This window comes from Lepidochelys olivacea (genome assembly GCF_965140295.1).
Source record: "Lepidochelys olivacea isolate rLepOli2 genome assembly, chromosome: 3".
NCBI lineage: Eukaryota > Metazoa > Chordata > Testudines > Cheloniidae > Lepidochelys > Lepidochelys olivacea.
In genome coordinates this window covers 69,249,875-69,272,698 of record NC_140413.1, presented here as the reverse complement: position 1 = coordinate 69,272,698, position 22,824 = coordinate 69,249,875, and the positions used below count along the sequence as shown (strand labels likewise).

The 22,824-nt window shown below is 41.5% G+C and overlaps 2 protein-coding genes across 5 annotated transcripts in view; one reads left to right on the top strand and one right to left on the bottom strand.

Annotated features, from left to right (window-relative positions):
- Window positions 1-2,754, top strand: part of LOC311518978 (gamma-aminobutyric acid receptor subunit rho-1) — a gene marked incomplete at its 3' end in the record, with an annotated part of 40,643 nt that extends 37,889 nt beyond the window's left edge. Inside the window, exons 7-8 of the mRNA XM_084625061.1 lie at window positions 614-810; window positions 2,467-2,754. Of these exons, the coding sequence (XP_084481187.1) occupies window positions 614-810; window positions 2,467-2,754 (485 nt within the window). The remainder of the gene's footprint in view (window positions 1-613; window positions 811-2,466) is intronic.
- Window positions 1-22,824, bottom strand: part of PM20D2 (peptidase M20 domain containing 2) — a 66,661-nt gene that overhangs the window by 13,993 nt on the left and 29,844 nt on the right. For 2 of the 4 annotated variants that reach the window (XM_084625058.1, XM_084625059.1), the window contains exons 7-8: window positions 22,308-22,453; window positions 19,961-20,090 (exon numbers count right to left, since the gene is read on the bottom strand). In XM_084625058.1, coding sequence (XP_084481184.1) covers window positions 20,001-20,090; window positions 22,308-22,453 — 236 coding nt within the window. In that variant the 3' untranslated portion in view covers window positions 19,961-20,000. Of the gene's footprint in view, window positions 1-18,524; window positions 20,091-22,307; window positions 22,454-22,824 lie in introns of those variants that run through there. The other 2 variants (XM_084625057.1, XM_084625060.1) reach the window with 2 other exon arrangements.

The window sequence follows — 22,824 nt, the reverse complement described above, 5'->3', positions numbered from 1 at the left end:
GGGAATATGATCTCCCAGGCACCAGGTCTTCTGTTCACATGTGGTAGAAGCACAATAGAAATGCTGCAGGTATGCAAGCTATGTGCAATGTGAGGTTCAAATGTATAAGAGCTGATAGGTGACTTCCAGTGCAGAAGCAGGGAGTAGGCAGATGGCACAAAAACCCAGGGTAGGGAGAATTGTGGAAAGGCACTGGAAAATTAACAGTGCCCAAGTTGCTTAGCCTGCATCCGCACTGCAGTGTGCTCATGTTAGAAGCTTGAGTGTTGACAGCAGTCAAGTGTTAGCCTTTATTCCCTGACATGCTAGCTGCCTCGCATGTAAAGCGCACCAACATCTGAATGAGAGGTTTTTGTGTGGATGGACGTTTGGGTTAGGGACAGCATTCAAGTAAGAACACAAGGTTAACTTTGTACTGAAAACAAGCCCTTAGTATGAGAATCAGGGTTAGAAATGAGGGATTTCTGGATCCCACTAAGCCACCCCTGAAACTGAAAGATACATTTTAAGGAAAAATTAGAACTTCAGAAATAAGTCCTCATGTTTGCTGTAAAGAACACAGTTTGAATTGTCTTCACTGTTTATGTCTGAATGGATGATGGTGTGTTCCCAGGAATAACTACGGTACTGACCATGTCTACAATCATTACTGGTGTAAACGCCTCCATGCCTCGAGTTTCCTACATCAAAGCTGTGGACATTTACCTCTGGGTCAGTTTTGTGTTCGTCTTTCTCTCAGTGTTGGAATACGCAGCAGTGAACTACCTGACAACAGTACAAGAGCGGAAGGAGAGGAAACTGCGAGACAAAGTGAGTTTATTATGTCCAGTGATGTTGTACGTAATTGAAATAGGTGTTTGAATGGGCTGATCGTGCTTCAAAAGTCTGTATCCACAATGTGAAAAATCTAAACTTCCTTGGAAGAATAGAGTGTGTGGAAAAAGTATCAGTGCAGTGTTCCTCGTTAGATAGTTTAAAAGTTAGCTAATGTCATCTGGAACCCTATCTCACTTAAGTTTCTTCAGCATGTAAAGTCAACTGGACAAAATCCCTATTCATATTGTAATGTGACTTTTTGGTATCTTTTCTTTTTAATTCTCTCTCTTTGTAGTTAAGAGACTAACTTGCAAATAACACCAGATAGAAATAGTATTGTGAATGGAGTGGGTGTTCAGACAACAAGGAAGGTTCAAACACATCTAAGCACAGGTTAGGGCTCTGTTTACAGTGTGCAATTAAAAATGGGCATCCTCTCAGGAATATTTGTAGTTGTAAAGAAGTGGAGTTCCCACCCTTCTCCAGAAACAGTCGAGACTGCGGTGATTCAAAATGATCCCTTTGCCTTTGCTGTTATGTTAAACAACAACAAAATCCTCCACCTACGCTTTCCTCTTGAGCTTGGCTTTTCCTAAGGTTTTTTCCCTGCAAGTTCCTTCTCTCCTTCCCCTTAGTTCCCTCTGCTTCAAGGAGAGACTCCAGCCCTCTTTATATCCTGGAGTGGAGCTAACAGGACCTATCAGCTTTGCTTTCTCATGATAGGAATCTCTGCATCCTTACACAGGGTTGTAACTAGAGCTGGTTGAAAATATTCCACTGAAACATTTTTCTGTTGGAAAATGCCGATTCATCAAAATCAAAAATTCTGTGGCAACATGTTGATCTCAACAAAATTTTGCTTAGAAAAAAACTAACCAAAGTATTTCTATAAGCCTTCAATCTTATCAGAACAAAGTGTCTCAATTTTTTGTTTTGCAACAACTTGTCATGTAGAAACTTATATTATTATAAAGTATAACATTTTAAGAAGGAATAGGTAAAATGACACAAAAAGTTTATTTTGTGGGAAATTCAGAATGAAAGCAAATTTCAAAATAGCAGAATTTCCTGAGAAACAGAAATTGCGGTTCGTGGACAGCCCTAGTTGTAACACCTGATATTTGGCTGATTCAGCAGAAGAGGCCATCTTCCTATGTAGGGTCCTAGAACTTACTAGGCTCTTCCGGCATGGACAGTCCTTCAGAATTTTTATAATAACCTGACAAATAAAATCCCAGCCTTTGTTGTCATATAAGAATATGAAAGATGGTAAATACTACAAATTATACAACTTGAAGCCCAGTGATCAGGGGCTACAAAGGTAAAATGGGCTCCATCCAGTTGGATCCAGGGACAGCCCTGCAGAGAGCTGGCCCCCAGCAGTACTGCTTTAGCTTTCCCTCACCCCTGATAGCATGATTCCCTCGTTCACACTCATTGCAGCATCTGCACCAAGGGAAGAAAAGGTCCCCAGGAAGGGCATGCTACAGAGGGAGCTGTTGCCCAACTCCATTGCTACTGCTCTCTCTTCCTCTGTCCCCCAGGAGCCTGGTTTCCACCAGGATTTGCTTCCTCTGCCTGTGTAAGGAGAGGAGGATCATCAGGGTCCAAATTCCTATCTCATATAACTACACTTGACCTTATTCACAGCTTCCTTGTACTTGCGGACTACCTCAGCCCCGGCCCTTGATGATGGACGGCAGCTACAGCGATGGGGATGTGAATGAACTGGGACACTATGTGTCTGAGAATGGAGATAAACAAGACAGAATGATGATGCAGCTGACACTTGGTTCAGAAAGGAGTTCAAGCAGGAGGAAAAGCCAGAGATACGTCAGCATGCGCATCGACACCCATGCCATTGACAAGTATTCCAGAATAATATTCCCAGGCTCATACATTTTATTTAATTTGATATACTGGTCCATTTTTTCCTAAATATCAGTTATTTCTCTCGTCAGTTTCAACATGTTGCACCGTGTTCCTGTTTAAAATTAACATCTATCATGCTAATAAACAGAAAATGGAGGAAACATTTAATTTTAATGCTACTTGACTGGTCAGAATTTTGATACATTGATTATATAAAATCCATCTGTTGTAAAACATCTCTATACACACTTCAGCTTTGAACTAAAAACTAGGATCCATTGCAAAATTTTTTATACTAATTTTAAGCTGTACTATGTTCCTTCTTGTGCCTCACGGGCCAGTCTAATTTGTTTTAATAGATGGCAAGAATAGTCATCAACTGCTCATATAGGGTACATCACTCATTTTATGCCTCAGAAACCTTTCCTAGACTAATGGCCTGATCCTGCAAATACTTAAGCATGTGCATAAGTTTCCTGACTTACACAGTTCCATTGAGTTCAAGGAAGGTTACGCATGTACTTACGTTTTCAGGAGAGGTATTACAAGCACTGTTTAAAGCTTTCTTCCCCTGGTTAATGCATGCTGTGGTTAGCACTGTATTGGAGTAACTGAAAGAGCCAAGTACTAATGTCTTGTACAGCACCCGTGCCCCCTCTTGTTCTTCCTGAAAGGAAATGCTTTCAAGCTGCTTTGAATTAACCCACTCTAAGTACACCAATCAGTATATATTTACTAAGCCAGGGGTGGGCAAACTTTTTGCCCACCCCAAAGGCCACATCTGGGTATGGAAATTGTATGGCGGGTCATGAATGCTCACGAAATTGGTGGTTGGAGTGCAGGAGGGGGTGAGGGCTCCAGCTGGGGGTGCGGTCTCTGGGGTGGGGCCAGAAATGAAGAGTTCAGGGTGCGGGAGGGAGCTCCAGACTGAGGCAGGGGGTTGGGATGTAGGGAGGTGGGAGGTGAGGGCTCCGGCTGGGAGTGTGGGCTCTGGGGTGGGGCTGGAGATGAGGGGTTGAGAGTGCAAGAGGGTGATCCGGGCTGGGACTGAGGGGTTCAGCTGGTGGGAGGGGGATCAGGACTGGGGCAGGGGGTTGGGGCACGGGAGGGGGTCAGGGGTGCAGGCTCCGGGCAGCGCTTACCTCAAGCAGCTCCCAGAAGCAGTGGCATGTCCCCCCTCCAGCTCCTATGCAGCATCACGGTCAGGCGGCTCAGTGCACTGCCCTGTCCACAGGCGGCACCCTGTCCGCAGACGCTGCCCCGCAGGTCTTATTGGCCGCGGTTCCTCCCCAAAGGGAGCTGAGGGGGCAGTGTGCCAAGCCCCCTGGCTGCTCATACGTGTAGGAGCTGGAGGGGGGCATGCTGCTGCTTCTGGGAGCTGCACAGAGTGGGGCAAGGCCCTGACCCTGCTCCCCGGCAGGAGCTTGAGGGCTGGATTAAAACGTCTGGAGGGCCGGATGCGGCCCCCGGGCCATAGTTTGCCTACCCCTGTACTAAGCAATTCACCCAAATCTTCCTAACTGAAATGAGATTTTTTTTCAACACGAACAGAATACTCGGGAAAAAAAAAAGTACAGGAGGCTTTCAGTGGACCTGGGTAGATCTACAGGGCAATAAGAGACCCCAGGCGTTGCCTCCTCTGGCCTGGGTCAGCTGACTCAGGCTCACAGGGCTCAGGCTGCGGGGCTACGAAATTGCTGTGTAGACGTTCAGGCTTGGGCTGGAGCCTGGGCACTGAGACCCCACAAGGGGAGGGTTTCAGAGCCCAGGGTTCCAGCCTGAGCCCAAACAGTGATGCTGCAACTTTACAATCCCGCAGCCGGAGACGAAGTCAGCTGACCCAGGCCCTGAGACTTGGTGCCACAGGTTTTTTATCGCAGTATAGACATACCCTGAGAGTTTTGCCATTGAATTCACCAGAGGAGGGAACAAGCCCTTCTGCCTATTAAAGAGAAATTGTGACAGACCATCCTTTTACAGAGAAACAGACCGACAAAGAGAATGATGAAAGAACAGTTTCCCTCAGAGATTCTCATTGCAATACCTTGCCATTCCTGGTAAGCAGCATGCACTCTAAACACCAAGCAAAATGTTACACCTGGGCCAAACTCAGGCACTGGGTAAATTCGCCTTAGCAATGGTTTCAGTGGGAATAGTCTGTTATTTGTGCAACCAGAAAAGGATAAGTCTCAAAAGGAAAAACAACAAAGCCATCATAAGGGTTTTATATCTGGGCCACTGTCTAAGTTACTAAGACTAATGCTCTGAAACTTACCTGGAAAGGAGTTTCCATCATGAAGGGCCAAACCCAGTGAGATTCTGAGCACCTCTAGCTAGCTAGGTTTTCATACTACCTATTGCCATAGTATTCAAATTCCTCCTGTGATGCATGCTGAAAGAGCTCACCGCCTCACAGGATAGGATTGGAGAAGCACTCAATAAGGGGACTTGAGGGCACTCAGCATCTAGTTAGATCACCCCCTAATTTATTTCAGTATGGTATTCACATGACAGAGTTTCTGCAACACCGATCATGTGGATTTGTCACGAACAAATCATGCCAAATCAACCTAATTTCCATCTTTCACTGGGTTATTGGCCTAATGGAAAAAGGGAAGCAGTGGATGCAATGTATCCTGATTTTAATAAGGCTTTTGAAACAGTCCCACGTGATATTCCCATAAGCAAAATAGGGATATAGATGAAACTACTATGCAATGAGTGCAGAACTGGTTGAAAGACTATACTCAAGAGTAGTTGTCAATTGTTCATTGTCAAACTAGGAGGACATATCTAGTGAGGTCCCTGAGGGGGTCTGTCCTGGGTCTGGTACTATTCAATATTTTCATTAATTACATCGATAATGGACTAGACACTAAGCTGGGAGGGGTTGCAAGCCATTTGGACGACAGGATTAGAATTCAAACAGACCTTGGAAGATTGATCTGAAATCAACAAGATAAAATAAAATAAAGACAAGTGCACAATACTACACCTAACTTTGAAAAAAAGAAATGTACAAATACAAAATGGGGGAAGGCTGGCTAGGCAATAGTACTGTTGAAAAGGATCTGGGAGTTATAGTGAATCACAAACTGAATATAAGCCAACAATGTGATTCAGTTGCAAAAAAGGATATCATCATTTTGGAGAATATGTGAAACATGAGAGTTAATTGTCCCAGTCTACTTGGCATTGGTGAGGCTTCAGCTGGAGTCTTCTGTCCAATTCTGGACACCACCCTTTATGAAAGATGTGGACAAATTGGAGAAAGCCCAGAGGAGAGCAACAAAAATGAGAAAAGGTTTAGAAAACCTGACTTGTGAGGAAATGTTAAAAGAACTGGGCATATTTAGTCTTGAGAAAATAAGATTGAAGAGGAAACTTACAACAGTCTTCAAATATGTTAAGGAGTGTTATAAAGAGTGGTGAAGCACTGAAATGGGTTACCGAGGGAGGTGATGGAATCTCCTTCCTGTGAGGTTTTTAAGGCCCGGCTTGTCAAAGCCCTGGCTGGGATGACTTATTTGGGGATTGGTCCTGCTTTGAGCAGGGGGTTGGACTAGATGACCTCCTGACGTCCCTTCCAACCCTGATATTCTATGATTCTATGAAAGAGGACAATGATCAACTGCTCTCCATGTCCACTGAAAATAGCACAAGTAGTGAAGGGTTTAATCTACAGCAAGGGAGATTTAGGTTAGATATTAGGGAAAAATTTTCTAACTGTAAGAATTGTTAAGTACTCCAGTACTTCCAAGGAGGTGGTGGAGTACCTGTCTTTAGAAGTTGTAAGAACAAGTTGCCAAATATCTGTCAGGGTCGGTCTAGATATACTTGTTCCTGCCAGGGAGAGAGGCGGAAGGGCGGGCTGGACAAGATGATCTCTCAAGCCTACATTTATGTGCGTCTATGACCAGCATTTTCAGGCAGAAAACGTCACGCCTGCTAAATAGCTTAGGTAAATAACAATATTTGACCCAACCTTTCTTCCCTTCCCCCAATCACACCTGGGGCCCTTACAAAAATGATAATTCAAGGTTTCTTACAGTTAATTGGTTATATGTTATCTTTAAAAATGTAGGTAGATAAGCAAATGTGGATGGGTAATAGGACTTGAAGTTTAAAGCAACCACAATTGTAAAAGAAAAGGTTTGTGTGTGTGTGCAGGGAAAATGTTGTTTCATACATTCCTGTCTTTTGGACTTGTAGCCACTATCAGGATTGTATTGTAGTTGTACTATCACTATATGACCACTGGATCTTTTCCTCAATGAACTCTGTTTTGGCCTGGTTGGTTTTGACCTTCTATGCACTATATTAGTTATAGACACAGAAAATGTTTGAACAATGTTACTTGTTTATTTTTTATATGTAAATTAAATAACTATTGTAAAATGTTCACAAGTTTTGCTGTTTCAGGAAATTGTGAACTGAAAAAATATAAATGGAGCACTACTCCATTGATATATGGAGCCACAGCATCCAAGTATAAGGAAAAGAAATTGTATAATGTTAAAGTCACTAACAGATACATATCTGGTATGTCAGCAGTGATTTTTGTTTAAATTCTACATCAGATTGTATACATACATATATTATTTTGCTATCTTATTAACTCTTAAGAGCTTTCCCGGATAATAAAGAAATTACTTTCTTACAAGGACATAGTTTGAACTGAACAAAGGGAAAAATGTTACGTTTGAGAGAGCAATTGAAAAGCTAAGGACCAGAATACTGTAGTATCTTACTCCACAAAGAGTCCCATAGATTTCAACGGTATTACTTGCACAGTAAGGTACTCGGCCCTTCAGTGTTATCAGGAACAATTGTTTCCATTGTTACAACTAGAATACTTAGGTTGACACTTTGTAAGCAGGATTGCAAAACCTTAACACAGCAAATATTTTAATTCTTTAGCGTAATTAAACACATAAGCAGTAACTGGTTTGTTTGTTGAACCATTACTTAAATGTTTTAATGGCTCACCAAATAGTAATATACAATTCTTTGACCTCTGACCACATAGTAATGAGGGAGGCTTTCAAGGATACAAATGAGTTAGGTACCCAACTAACACTGATTTTCATAGGACACCTAACTGCCTTTTGTGCCTTTGAAAATCTCTCCCATCATGGATCTTTCCAATTAAATTGTCCAAATCACAAATCTGAATTTATATTGCTACTTTATTTATATGGTTATATTTTCAGCTCTAGTGCCTTTTTGGTTTGTATTGTATAAAAATATATTTCTTCCATGAGAACAGCGCTTGATTTTAAGACTCATAATCAAAAAAAGAAAAAAAGTTGTTTTTTGGTTTTCAACCTTCCAATGTACATTTTTGCATAAGATCACTCGTTTTCATAAAGGCTAATAGTTGTTTGTTTTTTAATTTATTTCTAGGAAAACTCAAACTCATAATAAAATCTTTGCATATGTATGGCATTGTGTGTTTTCTCCCCAAAATTCTAACACTGTATCTCCATGAATTTATTAATATGCATAGTATCTCTTCTGCTCAAGGACCTAATCCTGAATGCCCTTAATTCCTATTGACACTAGTGGTTTGAAAGGGCATAGGACTTCAGAGCCAGGACTGTAATAAGAAGCCTGGACTGAAACTATAAGTGAGAAGATGTATTAAGCTTCCATCCAAGATTGTCTAGGTGTCTGATAGGGCGTCTGCCCCACACTGGCAGGGAAAGGGCTAATAGAGCCCTAAGGAAGCTTCACAGGAAGCAGCCAATTAGAGAGAGGCTGCAAGGAATGGCTAATCAGGGCCGATCAGGCCCATATAAAAAGAAACACAGGGCAGAGCAGGGTCAGTTACACCCTGGAGCTCAAGGAGGGCAGACTGGCTGCCTTGCAGGTGGATAGAAGGTAGCACCCTAGACAGAGCAGTGCTGGTCAGGAGGGATGGAGGGAGAGGGAGCTCAAGCTCCTTGCTGCCTGCTGGGACTGGCAGGCTGAGGCCCTGAGGTGAGGGTGTAGAAGGTGCTGGGGCCACCAGGAAAGTGGCTGGACAGTTGACTGCAGTCACCATCGGGGAAGTAGCTAAACTCTAGAACTCAGATATCCTAAAGAGTTGCCAATGTGGTGAGTGGCACCCCATCAGAGTGTCCTAATCCTCATTCCCACTGTTTAGAAGAACATTTTACAATGTAATTCAGCCCAACTTCCTGATGATTTACCAGATGCTCAATATTGCAACAGGCTAAATATCCTCCTATTCATTGGTTTTAATGGGAGTCAAAGATGCTCAGTAATCTGAGACTAAGCACTAGGTTTCATCTAAAAATGTGCTGAGCACCTCACAAGATCAGGCCCTAGTAGAGATGGTTGCCATTTTCTTCTAACACTCAGTAAGGATACTAAAATAAGGAAAACTGTGTTTCCCTTAAGCTACATTGTTTACTTCACTGTAGAGCATCTGCCTAGATCCTTGACTGACCTCCTGATACAGATTAAAAGAAAACTGGATGTTTGTGTATCTACATATTCATAGTGGTCTCACTACATCTGGGTTGATATGCACTGGTGGGGTGTGTGGGAGAAGCTTTGACTGATACTTGCTCACTTGTAATTTTTGTGCTTGTTAACATTTCTGGATTAACAGCCAGGAGAAAGTGAAGGCTTCCACCTAGCTACATAATTAATAAAAATCTTGAAAGCGTGGCTGCCCTTATGTACAATGCCACAAACTGTCACTTTTTAGCAAGATGGGCACTGCAACTGCTTGCTAAATTATGACTCAGGTGGAACAGCAGGGATGAAGTAGCTAGAGGCAGCACCAGTCAGAGAAACAGGTAAAATAACTGGAAGCGAGGCTGAAAAGACATTGACTCCTCATTTCCCTTCTCCATCAAAAAAAATCACCCCATAACAATCCAAGTCCCAGCACACTTCCTCTGACACCTGCCTCATGTCTGAGAGTAATGGCTAAATCTGCACTGAGCAGATCTAAGATCTTGCTTAGGTCTGAGGAACTAGCAGACTTCAGGTCCCTAAGGCTCACTTTTCTCATACTCTCTCACATGGCAGCATTGAGTGCAAGGAGAAGTGAAGACCAAGCAAGGGTAGAACACAGACTGTACACCTGCCGTGAGGGCAGCCTGTAGCAGAGGTTCCACCATTTATCAGAATTAGACCTGTTGCAAGCAATACATAAAAGCAATTAATACATTGAATTTCAAGGCCAAGTAGGTTGTAGCTTAGTACACAGACTCATAGACTTTAAGGCCAGAAGGGACCATCAAGATCATCTAGTCTGACCTCCTCACATTGCAGGTCACAGAACTTTTCCACTTTCCAAAGGGCAGCAAATACAGAGTTAAGGGACTTAAAGCTAAGGTTTTTGTATTAACCAAGTAATTGGTTACTAGACATAGGGTCCCTGGGCTGGATCCTGGAGTACTGGGCAGGCCTGAGGTTCCCTACCACCCGCTGGGGAAGTGGTACAGTCGCAGTGGATCAGAAAACTGCCTGAGACTGTTTGTCCAGAGGAACATTGTTATCTGGAAGGGGCAAACTATAGTGACCTGGCCAGAAGGAAGACCACCGGCTCCTCCCCAGCACTGCTCATGCATCTATTTAGAGGTCTTGAGAGATCTGCAACTGTTTCACCATGCAGTTATCCCAGTCATCACAAACAACTGTTTACATTTCCAGTAATTGAATCCCCCATTACTATTACCTGTCTCTTCCTAATAATAGGGATCCTCTCTGCTAGAGGGGTATCCTCAGTGCGAGGTCTCTGAGGGCCATGAGCTGCTTGCACCAAATGCACACCTATGCTATCTGCACATAAGGCAGGTAATTGTACATGCTGCATTCAGTCCCACTCTGCTGCTGGATTTCTGCCGCCATTATTTTTACACTTGCAGGGTTTTGTTTGTTCTTTGGGTTTTTTTTTTTTTTTGCGTGTGTGTGCACGCAGAATTTATTAGCCTGAGTTCAAAGTATGGTTGTTAGGTGCATCTGGCTCTCATGCTCCATCTTGAAACTCCCTTGCAAAATTCCCATTTCCTACTCCTGTTCACTTGCTAGCTACTCTAGTTGCTTAGGAGCTGGCTTTTTAAACCCCTGTTCTCTGAGTTAGCCCTGTCTCTTTGTCAAAACATCTTAAAGGGATTAGGGATCACAGGATGGCAGACTAGTGCCTCAGTAGGGCGCTCTCAACCTTGCCTAGCAGGCCAGTAGGCTCAGGATACAGTCCCCAATACAGACCACACTATAAACTTCAATCAAGCAGGCACACAGCTAGCAAGCAATCATACAATAAAGAGTCACAATCACTCCTCCTTCACCTGGAAAACCTGCTAGGTCGCTCCTGTTTTTTTCTCCACCCCCAGGGCATACCTGTGAACTCCAACTTTGGAAATATGTACAACATAAGGTGTGATCTTGAGAGAACTAGATACTTTCCTTTTTCCTATGTGAGGGACCATAAATCTGGGTTGTTTTGTCTTCGTGATATGCTCCCCAGCCTGCAAGGCTTGCTTCCAGAATACATATGCAAGGTCTAGTGTGAAAATTGTTTTGGTATTCAGCATGTTTGTACTTACCTACTCCCTACCTTCAGACATGAGGTAGGAATGCCACCCAATTTTGCATTGTGCCCAGTGGCAGCAGTGTTCCATGTCCTCATAAGGAATGTCTGGAGACCTGTTTTGTAAAAATCTTCCTAAGGGGATGATACCAGTGTCTAGTACCAGCAATCCTAGCGGATGGAGATAATTGGCTATGGCTGGCGACTCTTGGGAAACAACTGATGCAATGCAGTATTGGGTCTTTTCAAATCTTTACTACAGTAGTACAGATATGACTAGAACCATGCATATTTTGAACCCTGGGAAGAGCAGGTCTCTGCAATAGAGTGTTTGATGTTCAACAACTGGCAGCTATAAATACTTTCCAACAGGTCTCAAGTGATGAGTAGATCCGTTTCTCTGGACAAGACCCTGATTAGGATGAGGTCATGGAATGCATAGCTTGCAACCTGAGCTTTGCTGTGATGACTATCAGCTGTTAAAGACTCTGGCTTGAAAGGGTAAGTCAAAAGGAAGTCTTGTACAGGAATTGTTAGCTGTTACATATAAATGCTCACTTGTCTACTGTCATGGTGAGAATTTCATTGGTTTTGGAAGAAAAGGAATTGAAATCTTCTTTGGGAACCTCGCTTCTAGATTTTTTCTTTCGCTAAGGGAAACAGTCTCTTCGTGAATACCATTTCTGTGATTAGCAAGGATTGCTATACTGGATTTGATAGTGAGGAAGGAGGCCTCTCTGCATTCTCAGATATTAATTTCTCTAAATGTTTCCTTAAAAAGCCTTTCATTTGTAAACCTGGATCTACAGGATATATGTTTGGTATGATTTATTGCTATAAATAGGTGTAGCAATGCCTTCGTGTAGCTATTGAGTTGAATCATTACTCCTGTCACACATCACATGAAGACACAGGAAAATTGTCAAGAAATAATATTTTATGTACAACTGCCAAAGGTTGATAAGATGGTGAACCCACAACTAACCGTAAGGATTGTATCCTTAGACAAGCCACTTGTTTGCCACCAACTAGGCTTTCCTTACTCAGTCAGGAATACTTGCCTTCTAAATTGCTACAGGCAAAGATTTGAAATTGCTGTGTAGTGTGTCCTTGCTCTTATGGCCTCTGGAATCTTTTGGAAGGATGTCTCCTTTAGAAAGTGTGACTGTTTCACGGGTGGTGCTATTACTGTACCAACCTATGGTTCCCAAAACATATGAAGTATCTTTGTTTATATATAAAATCTTAGTTTAACATCCACCGGTCTTATGAGGTCCTCAGAGGAAACTCTATAGTATATCGTTTGAGGGGGAAGATAATGATTCATGCAGGGTTGGGTGTTTATTTTTGTTTTTTGGGGCAGACAGGGAGATGAATATGGTAGTTCCCTAGGCACTTTATATGGAGTGAGCTAACAAACTGTTTATTCTGAGGATTACTCAACCAAGGACAGGTAAGGGGACAAATATACTGTTTGTGGGAATGCCTGCCTGCTCCTCCAGGCTGTCTAGCAGCCATTTGAGTGCTTTAGGAGACCTAGTACCGTCTCCTGGGGCTTTTCTCAGTACACCAGGAGTATTTTGAACATGGGAAAGGATTTCTCACTTGTCATCCCATGATGGTGAAGCCGTGTGGGGAACAGAGTCCTCATGAGCCCCTATTCTGGGCAGAGGCCCAGATCTACAAAAGGATCTATATATTGTGATGCTGAGTGTTGCAATACCTAACTTTTAGGTGCCTAGAAAAATCACAACACCACCAATGTAAGCTACAAAGCCTGAGTTTGGCACGGATATTTCAATACAATGAATAGGGAGAGAGGGGTACCTTAGAACACGATTCACAAAAGCCAAAACGCTAGGTGGAGAGCTGTCCAAGATAGTCATTGGGAGATACTGACGAGAGGGGTGGGTCCTCTAAGCCCCACCCTCTCTTGGATATAGATGCCTAAGTCTGGGTTGTCTATCCACTGTGGATAAATACTTAGAGTCACTGGAACAGAGAGAAAATGACTCTGGAGCCTGATGGTTCTGCACCCATCTGGAAGGTGGCATCCAGTCCAGTCCCCCTGCTCCAATGACTCAATTATTTATCCTCAGTGGAACAGCTTCATCAGGAGAGATTGAGAGAGCCCCACATCAGAATATCCCGTAGCTCAATAGTTAGGGCACTATCCTGAGAGGTGAGAGAATGGAGAGAAGTTGAGCCCTGTTGAGGTATCTGCAGGGCAGGCAGCTATGGATCACTGAAGAATGATGACCTGAAAGAGGGCCTAGAAGGCCAGAGCCAGTCCACAGGCCAAACATTTGATTTATCTGGATCATATCTAAAGATAAAGCATGACCCTAGTTCAAAAAAAAGCAAGAGATATAATAAAAACCTGTACTTAACATGGTGGTACAAAGCGCTGCTAGGCATACATTGCAAGTGCCTGCTTAAAACAGATGTGGTTTGTCCTTTTCTCTACCCCACACACAAAATATTTGTTACAGAATGGAGGCGTATATCAGTTACCTTCCAAAACTCAGTCAGCAAATGCACAGTAGCACCTAGCCAAACAAGTATTCCAATGGACTTGACCAGTAGGAGAACAGTACAAGACTATTTTAATTACATTCATCTGCCACCTTTGTTTTTTATTCTGAGCTATTAAACTGCAAAACAATAAGTACTCAAACCACTGTAGCCACTAAACACACGAATTTATTTTTATTTAAGAATTTAACATGTACTGAATACGCTGCACATCATTAAAAGCCTATTGCACAGTCAAAAACAATAGTGATAGCAGAACAGCAATGATTTACTAGAAAACACAAGTAAAGAGCCTATTTGATATACAATAAGCTTTGATGAAAGGATACTCTACCCTTCTAACCAGCTGAAGTATCTGTTTTGTAACATACAAAGGTTCTCTTCCTCAAAAACAGCTTCATGAAAGGAGGAATTCTCTTTAGGAGGTGTTTCATAGGCTACTTTGCTTTCTAGGCACATCTTTTGCTCAAGTTCTAGGATGGATATTTATCAGAGCACTGCAGCTTATTAGACATGAAGAGGTATAAATTCATCACAGGAGTTTTATATGGATCCTGCAACCTTAATATAAATATGCTGCACTTAGGTGTCACATTTATTCAACTTCAAGTAAATAATTACAGTCAGCTACTAATGCATTTTGAATAATTGAATATTTATGCCAAAGATACTCCAATATTTTTCAAACTGAGGGTACTTTGAATAAAGTGTAAACAGAGAATTGGGGGAAAAAGAGGAAGCAGTTATAGCAATAAAAAACTAGAAAAGAGACATCACATGAGATTTTCAAAAATGCCAATGTGATTCAAGAGCACAGGTAATTGAAAGTCAATTGGACTTGTGCTCCCAGGTCACTTAAGCCCAGATCCACAAAGGGTCTTAGGCGCTGTGACTCTGAGCATTGCAATGCCTCACTTTGAGGTGCCAAGAAAAGTCACAGAAACAACACTGCAATCTACAAAGCCGGAGTTAGATGCCAAAGCTCCTATTCAATGAATAGGGAGAGGCACCTTAGAATGTAACCCACAAGAGTCAGCAGGCTAGGTGGGGAGCCACTTTTGCTCGCCAATGCAAAATGCCAAGGAGAGGGTTGGGCGTTGACCCTGCCTATCTGTGAGTGATCCATGAAAAAGAACCCTTCTTTTGGAGTTAGATGGCTTAGGTGTCTAAGTCATTTCTTGTGGGAATGAGTTAGGCACCTGCCTCATTCCACACAAAAGTAACTGGAAGAGGAGGAGCCCACCTTATAACTTTTCACCTACTGCACTCAACTGGGATATGGGAAACCCACCTTCAGTTCCCCTCCACACATACTTAATGGGGAAAAGAGGATTTGAACTGTGGTTTCCCACTTCTCAGGAGCATACTCTAACCACTGAGTTATGGGATAGTCTGATTGGGGTGTAAAGGGCTCCCTCAGTCTGTCCTGTTGAAGCTGTTCCACTATGTATTATAGAGTGATTGGACCAGGATGGCTGGACCCTGGGTCTAACCCCCAGGCTAGAGTCACTCATTGAGCCAGCCAGAGTGTATTTAAATATTTATCCACAGTGGCACACTCATTGGGGCGGCAAGAGAATTAACTCTGTAGCTTAGGGCACCCACCTGGCGGGTAAAATTTTCTAAAAATTTAGGCATTGGTCTATAATTAACCTTCACATTGTATAACTGAACACAATTATCCTTGCCCCACACACCCCAAACAGGGAACAAACAAACAGAGGTGTAGAAAAGCAGTATGAGGAGGGGGAAGGAGAAATATTCCTCACCCACCCCACTTCTAAAGGAACTGCCAGGAGAGGGGAAAGAAAAGAAGATATTGTACTGGAGTTAGAGCCACAAAAATCACATACTGAAATGGCCTTGTAAGGTTTGCAATGTTATGTTAAACAAACATCATCCTATACTAATGCTATATCATAATGCAAAATGCCAGGAAGCATCAAAACATAATATTGCAATGTTGGGGCTCAGATGTAAAGTTCTGAGAATAACTTCTGCAGATGGCTTAGAAGTAAGTGTTATTGCTACATTTGTGCATTAGCATCATGTCAGGATAAAGTGTGCACAGATTAATAATCAGGCCTACACTTAACTTGCCCTGAAGTCCATTCATTCTTTCAAAATTGGTTTATTATTGCTGCAGAAAATAGGATGCACACAAGTAGGAAATGAACATCATAATCTGTGTGAACTAAATGCCGAAAGAAAACTGGTTCTGTACAGATCATACAAAATTAGAAAAATGAGGTCAAGTTACAGGTTCAAGTAGAGTCGACAGGTCTGCAGAACAAAAAAAGGCTTAAAACTGCAAAGGGTACCAGCGGTTGTTTGAACCCAACCCACTGTAGAGAAGGTAGAACAAATAAATCCCTGTAAGAACTAGAAGTTTAATTCTGTGCTTCAGTTGGTGGAGAGCAGAGGGGAGAAACAATCACGCTGTCTTTGCAACTCATTGTTTAATGTAGGTGGTTTTGAATCCAATGTTAGTGAAATGTGTCAAACACTTGAAACAAAAGGTCCCCCACTTACCCACAAAATAGGGCAGCAGACATATGAATTACATATACCTCAATTGTTGTATGCAGTGTTGTTGTAGCTGTGTTGGTCCCAGGACCTTAGAGAGACCAGGTAGATGAGGTAATACCTTTTACGGTACTGACTTCTATTGATGAGAGAGACAAGCTTTCGAGCATACCAAGCGCTCTCCCAGACTTGAAGAGCTCTGTGTAAGCTCAAAAGCTGGTCTCTGAGCTCTTCAAGTCTGGGAGAGCGCTTGGTATGCTCGAAAGCTTGTCTCTCTCACCAACAGAAGTCGGTATAGTAAAAGGTATTACTTCCACCCACACTCTCTCTCATACCTCAGTGACAACTTACAACTATTTCTAAAAGAGATACCACCAAAAAACAAAAAAAAAAACAACCCATGAAGGCCAATAAAGCATGAAGATTTTTCCTCCTCCTTTATACTCTACTTTGGTATCTTAATTTGATTATTCTAAAGTAACTGAACAGATTTATAAGTGGTTATATGAGTCAGTGTATTATTGTTGGGGGGAAAAAAAGCAAACATCATTCTGGGATGTAAAGGGAGTGTTGCAAGAAAGACAAGTAGTAATTCTTTCACTCTATTCCCCGCTAAGCGCTCAACTGGAGTGTTGTTTCCAGTTCTGGGCACCACACTTCAGGAAGGATGTGGACAAACTGGAGAAAGTCCAGAGGAGAGCAACACAAAAATGGTTAAAGGTCTAGAAAACAAGACCTATGAAGGAAGACTGAAAAAATTGGGTTTCTTTAGTCTGAAGAAGAACATAAAAGTTGAAGTAAATAATTTACAAGAAGGGTGAAAAAATGTTCTCATTAACCTCTAACAATAGGACAAGAAGCAATGGGCTTAAATTGCAGCAAGGGAGGTTAAGGATTGACATTAGGAAGTTTTTCCTAACTGTCAGGATAGTTAAGCACTGGAACAAATTGCTTAAAGAGGTTGTAGAATCTCTATCATTGGTGGTTTTTAAGAACAGGTTAGACAAACACCTGTCAGGAATGGTCTAGTTATTATATAGACTTGCTTTCAGTGCAGGGGATTGCACCAGATGACCTCTCAAGGTCCCTTCCAGTTCTATACTTCTAGGACTCAGGGAGCTCAGTACAGCCTTCCAGAGAAAACTGAAGTTACATAAGCTAGGAGTGAAACCTGTACCCCAAGATTAAAAATCAAATATTTTGAATACTACGGTCACTATCCAATTCCAGCAAATGAAGCAGATGTCAACAGGTGCATGTTTGATGAAGATGTTAATGAATGGAAATATCTGCAATTTTAGCATTTGACTGACTTTTGTATAGCATGTTGACTATGATTATTCTACAGCATTAACTACATCCACTTTGGGACACAAGTGTTGATGCGAGACAGCCAGAGAGAATAAAAAAATATTTTAAGAATTCAAAGTAAAAGAGGCTTCACAAATTATTCAGCCCGACAGCTATCTGTTTGGGAAAGAAAGGAACCATATTGTCAGAGGGCCTGCACAAGCAGGTTGGCTTTTATGTATCACAGCAGCGTTCCAGATAATTAGGTAAAGATTAAAGTCTATTTATTTTGCCCTTCCTCAACTTTGAGAAGGGCCAAAACACCAAACAAGGCTGTCAACATCAACCGGTAGCATAGCTACATCCACCCTTTCTCTTTACACAGTTGCCTTAATGGGCTAATCTGATGAGATGCTCCCATTAACATGGGTTAGTAGCAGCACCTGGATCCCAGATGCATGCCTTTGGGCCAAAACCTGTAAAATGAATCCTAGAGGAAGAGGGAAAAGGAAGCAACACTGCCAAAGCTTTCTAAGGAACTCAGCTGACCTGTCACATACATATCTCAAAGATCAACAGATCCTTTATTGAAACTTCTGAGATAAAGTTTCCGTTCTTTGCAGTCCTAGCTGCAAAGGACAGAAAAAAAGTCTACCACAGAATGACACTAACTTCCATAGCTCTTCTAGAAAAGAAGTTGGGGAATACAGAGGTCTTTGAAGATGGGACATTCATGTAACATAATGAAGAAAATTTGCATCAGGATATTCCTATCTGAGAAAAATCAAAATCTATGTAGTGCATTGGAGGAAAAAAATCATACAAGACAAACATTAGATAGCTGACACAGGAGGGGAGTAGGAAAAAAAAAAAAAAACCATGAAGAAAAGCTCAATACTATAAACAAAGATTCTACACCAGAGAAAAACCATACAAATGCACTGAAAGTAAAAACAAAAACTTTTCACAAACTAACTTTAGAAGCCACAGGACCATATAAAATACAGGAAAAATTGTACTACTCATCTCTGGGCTGATGCATCAATACTGAAAAGAAACCCTATTAGGGAACTTTTGGACAAAATTTAACAAAGACCAATGCAAAAGAAAACACAGTAGCATACTACATGCCAGCTAGCTTTGATATTTAGTTCTCTATCATGGACATACTTAGCTTAGTGTCCGGTTCTGAACTGACTTTGGATCAGTCTGTTCCTCTCACAAAAGTTTGTATGATGTATGTAAGAATAGCCACAGAGGATAGGTAGTCAATGACCACTGTGAACCACAAAACCCCGTAGGTGCCTAAACTTGCTCAGCATGTAAGTTTTTGTAGTGAAAATTCCCTGGTGCCTATGTTTCTGCATCTGGGCATGCACACTGCTGCTTCACTGAGGCATCCTGATGTCTAATATCCCATCTAAGCCATATAGTTACCCATGAACCAGAAGTGAGATAGGCATTGGGCACCTAAGTTGTATATGGGACCCAATCCAGTAGATGTGCTCAGAGGCCATTTAACTTCACACAAAACAGCTGGGAGGGTAGGGGAAAGAAAAGGCATCCACCTCCCTTATCTTTAGCCAAGTGGTTAGGGTACTCAGCCAGGATGTGGGAGACTACCCCAGTTGAAGTCCCCACTGCCTGAGGAGCAGGGATTTAAACAAGGATCTGTTCCCACTCAGGTGAGCACTCTAACCCCTGGGCTATAGTCATTGTAAATCTCTGCTCCAATTAATATTTAATTAAAGCAAAACAGCATCACCCAGTGAGACTGAGGGAGACCTAGATCAGAATTTTTCCATATCCCAGTAATATTCCTACTTTGCACTTGGTTAGAAAACAGCACTTGTGCTGCTAAAACACCACTTCAAAGAGGATAATTGGGTGCTTTGGAGGAATACACATAGCTCTACTTCATTTACTATTTTCTGTGGGTTTCTCTTAGAATTTTTATACTTGAGAAAAACTCAGTTAAAGTAAATGCAATAAACCTGCTTTTCAGTCTTAAATTTCATGAGTGTGCTAATATCAAAACAGTTTGTATCTGAACATGAAATTCCTCCCTTAGTCATCTTCCACTCTTTTTTGATCCTGAATTTAAAGCATTAATTTAATAAACCCTCATCTCACAGCATTCCCTTTTAATAAAAGTTTATTAATAAAATTTAATAAATTTAATAAAAGTGTCAGGACAGGCTTCTGACTTCAAAGGTTTGGGCACACAGAGCTAGGATACTCCACATGCTTTACACTGTAGCATTTTTAATTTTTTCCTCTCTAATCAGGAGAGAAGCAGTGAGAAGGAGACAGGGATTTGTTTGAATCATGTCTCTGCACACATGCAGAAAACTGTGTAAGGTAACTCACCTAGAAGGGGCCAGAAACATCCAGAAGAAGGGTGTGATGGTCAGCTGGCACTCTCATTAGGTTTTTCTTCCCCCCACACTGAAGTTTTATCAGAAGTCTCCACTACAGGAATAGTTTTCCATGTAGACATCTGAGCCAAGATTCAAGGGGCAAGATATTATAAATCTAGGACTTCCTTGAACCTTTTTCCTTTCCAGTTGATCAGCACAAGACCACAAGATAAATCTGCTGTCACGGCTGCCTCCCCAATACTTTAAACAATTTTGATCCAGGAGAGTGGTTTCAGTTTTATCCATTAAGGAAACCTCCAGTTAGAGCATATGGTCCCATCAGGGTGCATTTTATGAACCAAGTGGGAGAGCAGCATTGTCATCTCTAAAGGCTACAGACAATATAGACATTTATGTTTAACTGTTAACTGGTTTGGGCTGGGATTCTCTCCATCTGAACAAAGGGAATGCTGTGAGATGAGGGTTTGTACATCCTTATGACACAGTGGGGCTTACGGATTCTTGAAGAACTTCAGGGAAACCACTATTTTTATCTGCTGATCCAAAACCTGTAAAATCTTGGATACCAGCAAGATCTTAATTGGCTATAAGATGAAGAATCAGTCTTCTATTAATCCAAGGACAAATACTGTTAGCTAAAAGGATCCATGGACTATTGATGACCGTGACTGAAGTGTTAGTAGTTATCCAAAGATACTACAATATTTTTTTTATAAAGCTCTGAAGAAATCCAGGGCCTACTATTGTATAGTGTAGCCTAAAATGTAATTTCTGAAAGATCAAAGGGAAAAGAATGCATGTACTCTAGACTAGAGAATGTAAATATTATACTGAAGTTTTGCATTATAATGTGTAAGATCAGCAGAGGTACTGAAGTTGCTCTAGGAAGAAAACGTGGTAGATTTATTAAGTAACTTTTAAACAAGATGATTATGAAAATGTTCATTTGCTATGCAATTGTATGGGACTTAGCTTCCAGTTGGCTTTAAACGGTATCAAACACTTACATGCAGCATTTTGAATACAAAAGTTCTGTGATTTAATTTTGTATAATGTTTTCCAGAAAGTCCTGAACAGACAATCACTGTTCTATGATTTACCAGAGAAACTAAGTACATGGGGAATATAAAAGAGTAAGTCCATTGTCCAACATTAGGAAAAAAAATTCTCAAAGTCAGACATGTAATAATTAGTCTTTCAGATACATTCCATTTTGCACAGCTGTTCTCTTTGCTTCGTTACATTAGTGTTGAATTCTAGTCTTTCAATGACACGTGACTGGAAACTGACAGGAAGGAGAGCTGGGGAGACTAGTTCTGTATGACAGCACCAGGGTGAAGACTTAAAATAAATAATTTTTTTTTAAAAAATAAACTTGATGCTGGGTTTGAGAAAACGGCAGATGGTTTTAAACCAACTTAAGCAAAATCTTGTGTGGACACTTATTTTGGTTTGGCTTAAACAGATTATTAAACTTAAGTTAAACCAAAATACAAGGAGTGTTTATGAAACCTTTTGTACTAGTCTAACTGAATTGGCTTTAAAAAAAATTTGACACCTTTAAACAGGTGCAGCTTTCTCCTGCAGACAAGTCCTAAGTTGAACTCCTATGAGCAAGCCCTGATTTTTGGAAGCATGCAGTTCCAATTAGTTCTGTGGGAGATGCTAGGAGCATAGCACCACTGAAAAATAAGGCTACCAATTTAGGCATCTACATAAGTATTTAGAATTTTATTTTAGGCACCCTATTTTGGTGCAAGTGTACAGATTTACCCTCTGGTATGTTACTTTCCCCTGAAAGTTTGTACTTTGGCTAGGGGATGGGATTGTTATACATCTTGTACAGATTTTAACATATGGCTCCTCCAGTCCTTCCCCACAAAAGGTTTACCATGACAGGTCAATGTATTTAGGATATTTTAATAGGTGAGTTTTTCTATATGGTTCTGCCATCTTACCCCCAAATGTGGATGTTGTAGCTGTAGACTGAACTACTGTGCAAAAGCATTCAACCAATTGTCTGTCACTATGGATCAACCACCCAGACTCAAAAAGCATGCATCATTTTATAGCATGCAAAATTACAAACTACGTAGTTATTTTTAAAGAGGAAATATTTTTGAAAGTAATGAGATCATTTGGTTTCCCTACATCCCTCTTAAAAAAAAAACAGCAAAAAAAAAATCAACCTTCCTCCCGCTGAGAAATCTGTCCTGCCTCCTTTAGGATTCAAGTAGAACATTTATTCCATTAACATGAAAGTATTTAGGCTTTAGTTTTGTTTAACGTGTTGCACACACTGCCCCAGTGCCAGATTCTTTGCCTTGTTCCCTTACATTTAAGTGGCCTTCCTCTTTTAGTGTCATTTGTCTGAAGTCTTCTCTGACTTTTTCCAACAGGTCTGCCTTGAAGATAACATCTAGTGCAGTCATTGCCAAAGCTTTTGCTGCACGCAGAGTGTAGAACTGTGCTTCTTGAGACCCTGTGGTAAAACCAAAACACCACTTCAGGTTAAAAATTTAGCCACCAAAAATCTGTATAACAGCAAGGCATTCATAGAATCATAGAATATCAGGGTTGGAAGGGACCCCAGAAGGTCATCTAGTCCAACCCCCTGCTCAAAGCAGGACCAATTCCCAGTTAAATCATCCCAGCCAGGGCTTTGTCAAGCCTGACCTTAAAAACCTCTAAGGAAGGAGATTCTACCACCTCCCTAGGTAACGCATTCCAGTGTTTCACCACCCTCTTAGTGAAAAAGTTTTTCCTAATATCCAATCTAAACCTCCCCCACTGCAACTTGAGACCATTACTCCTCGTTCTGTCATCTGCTACCATTGAGAACAGTCTAGAGCC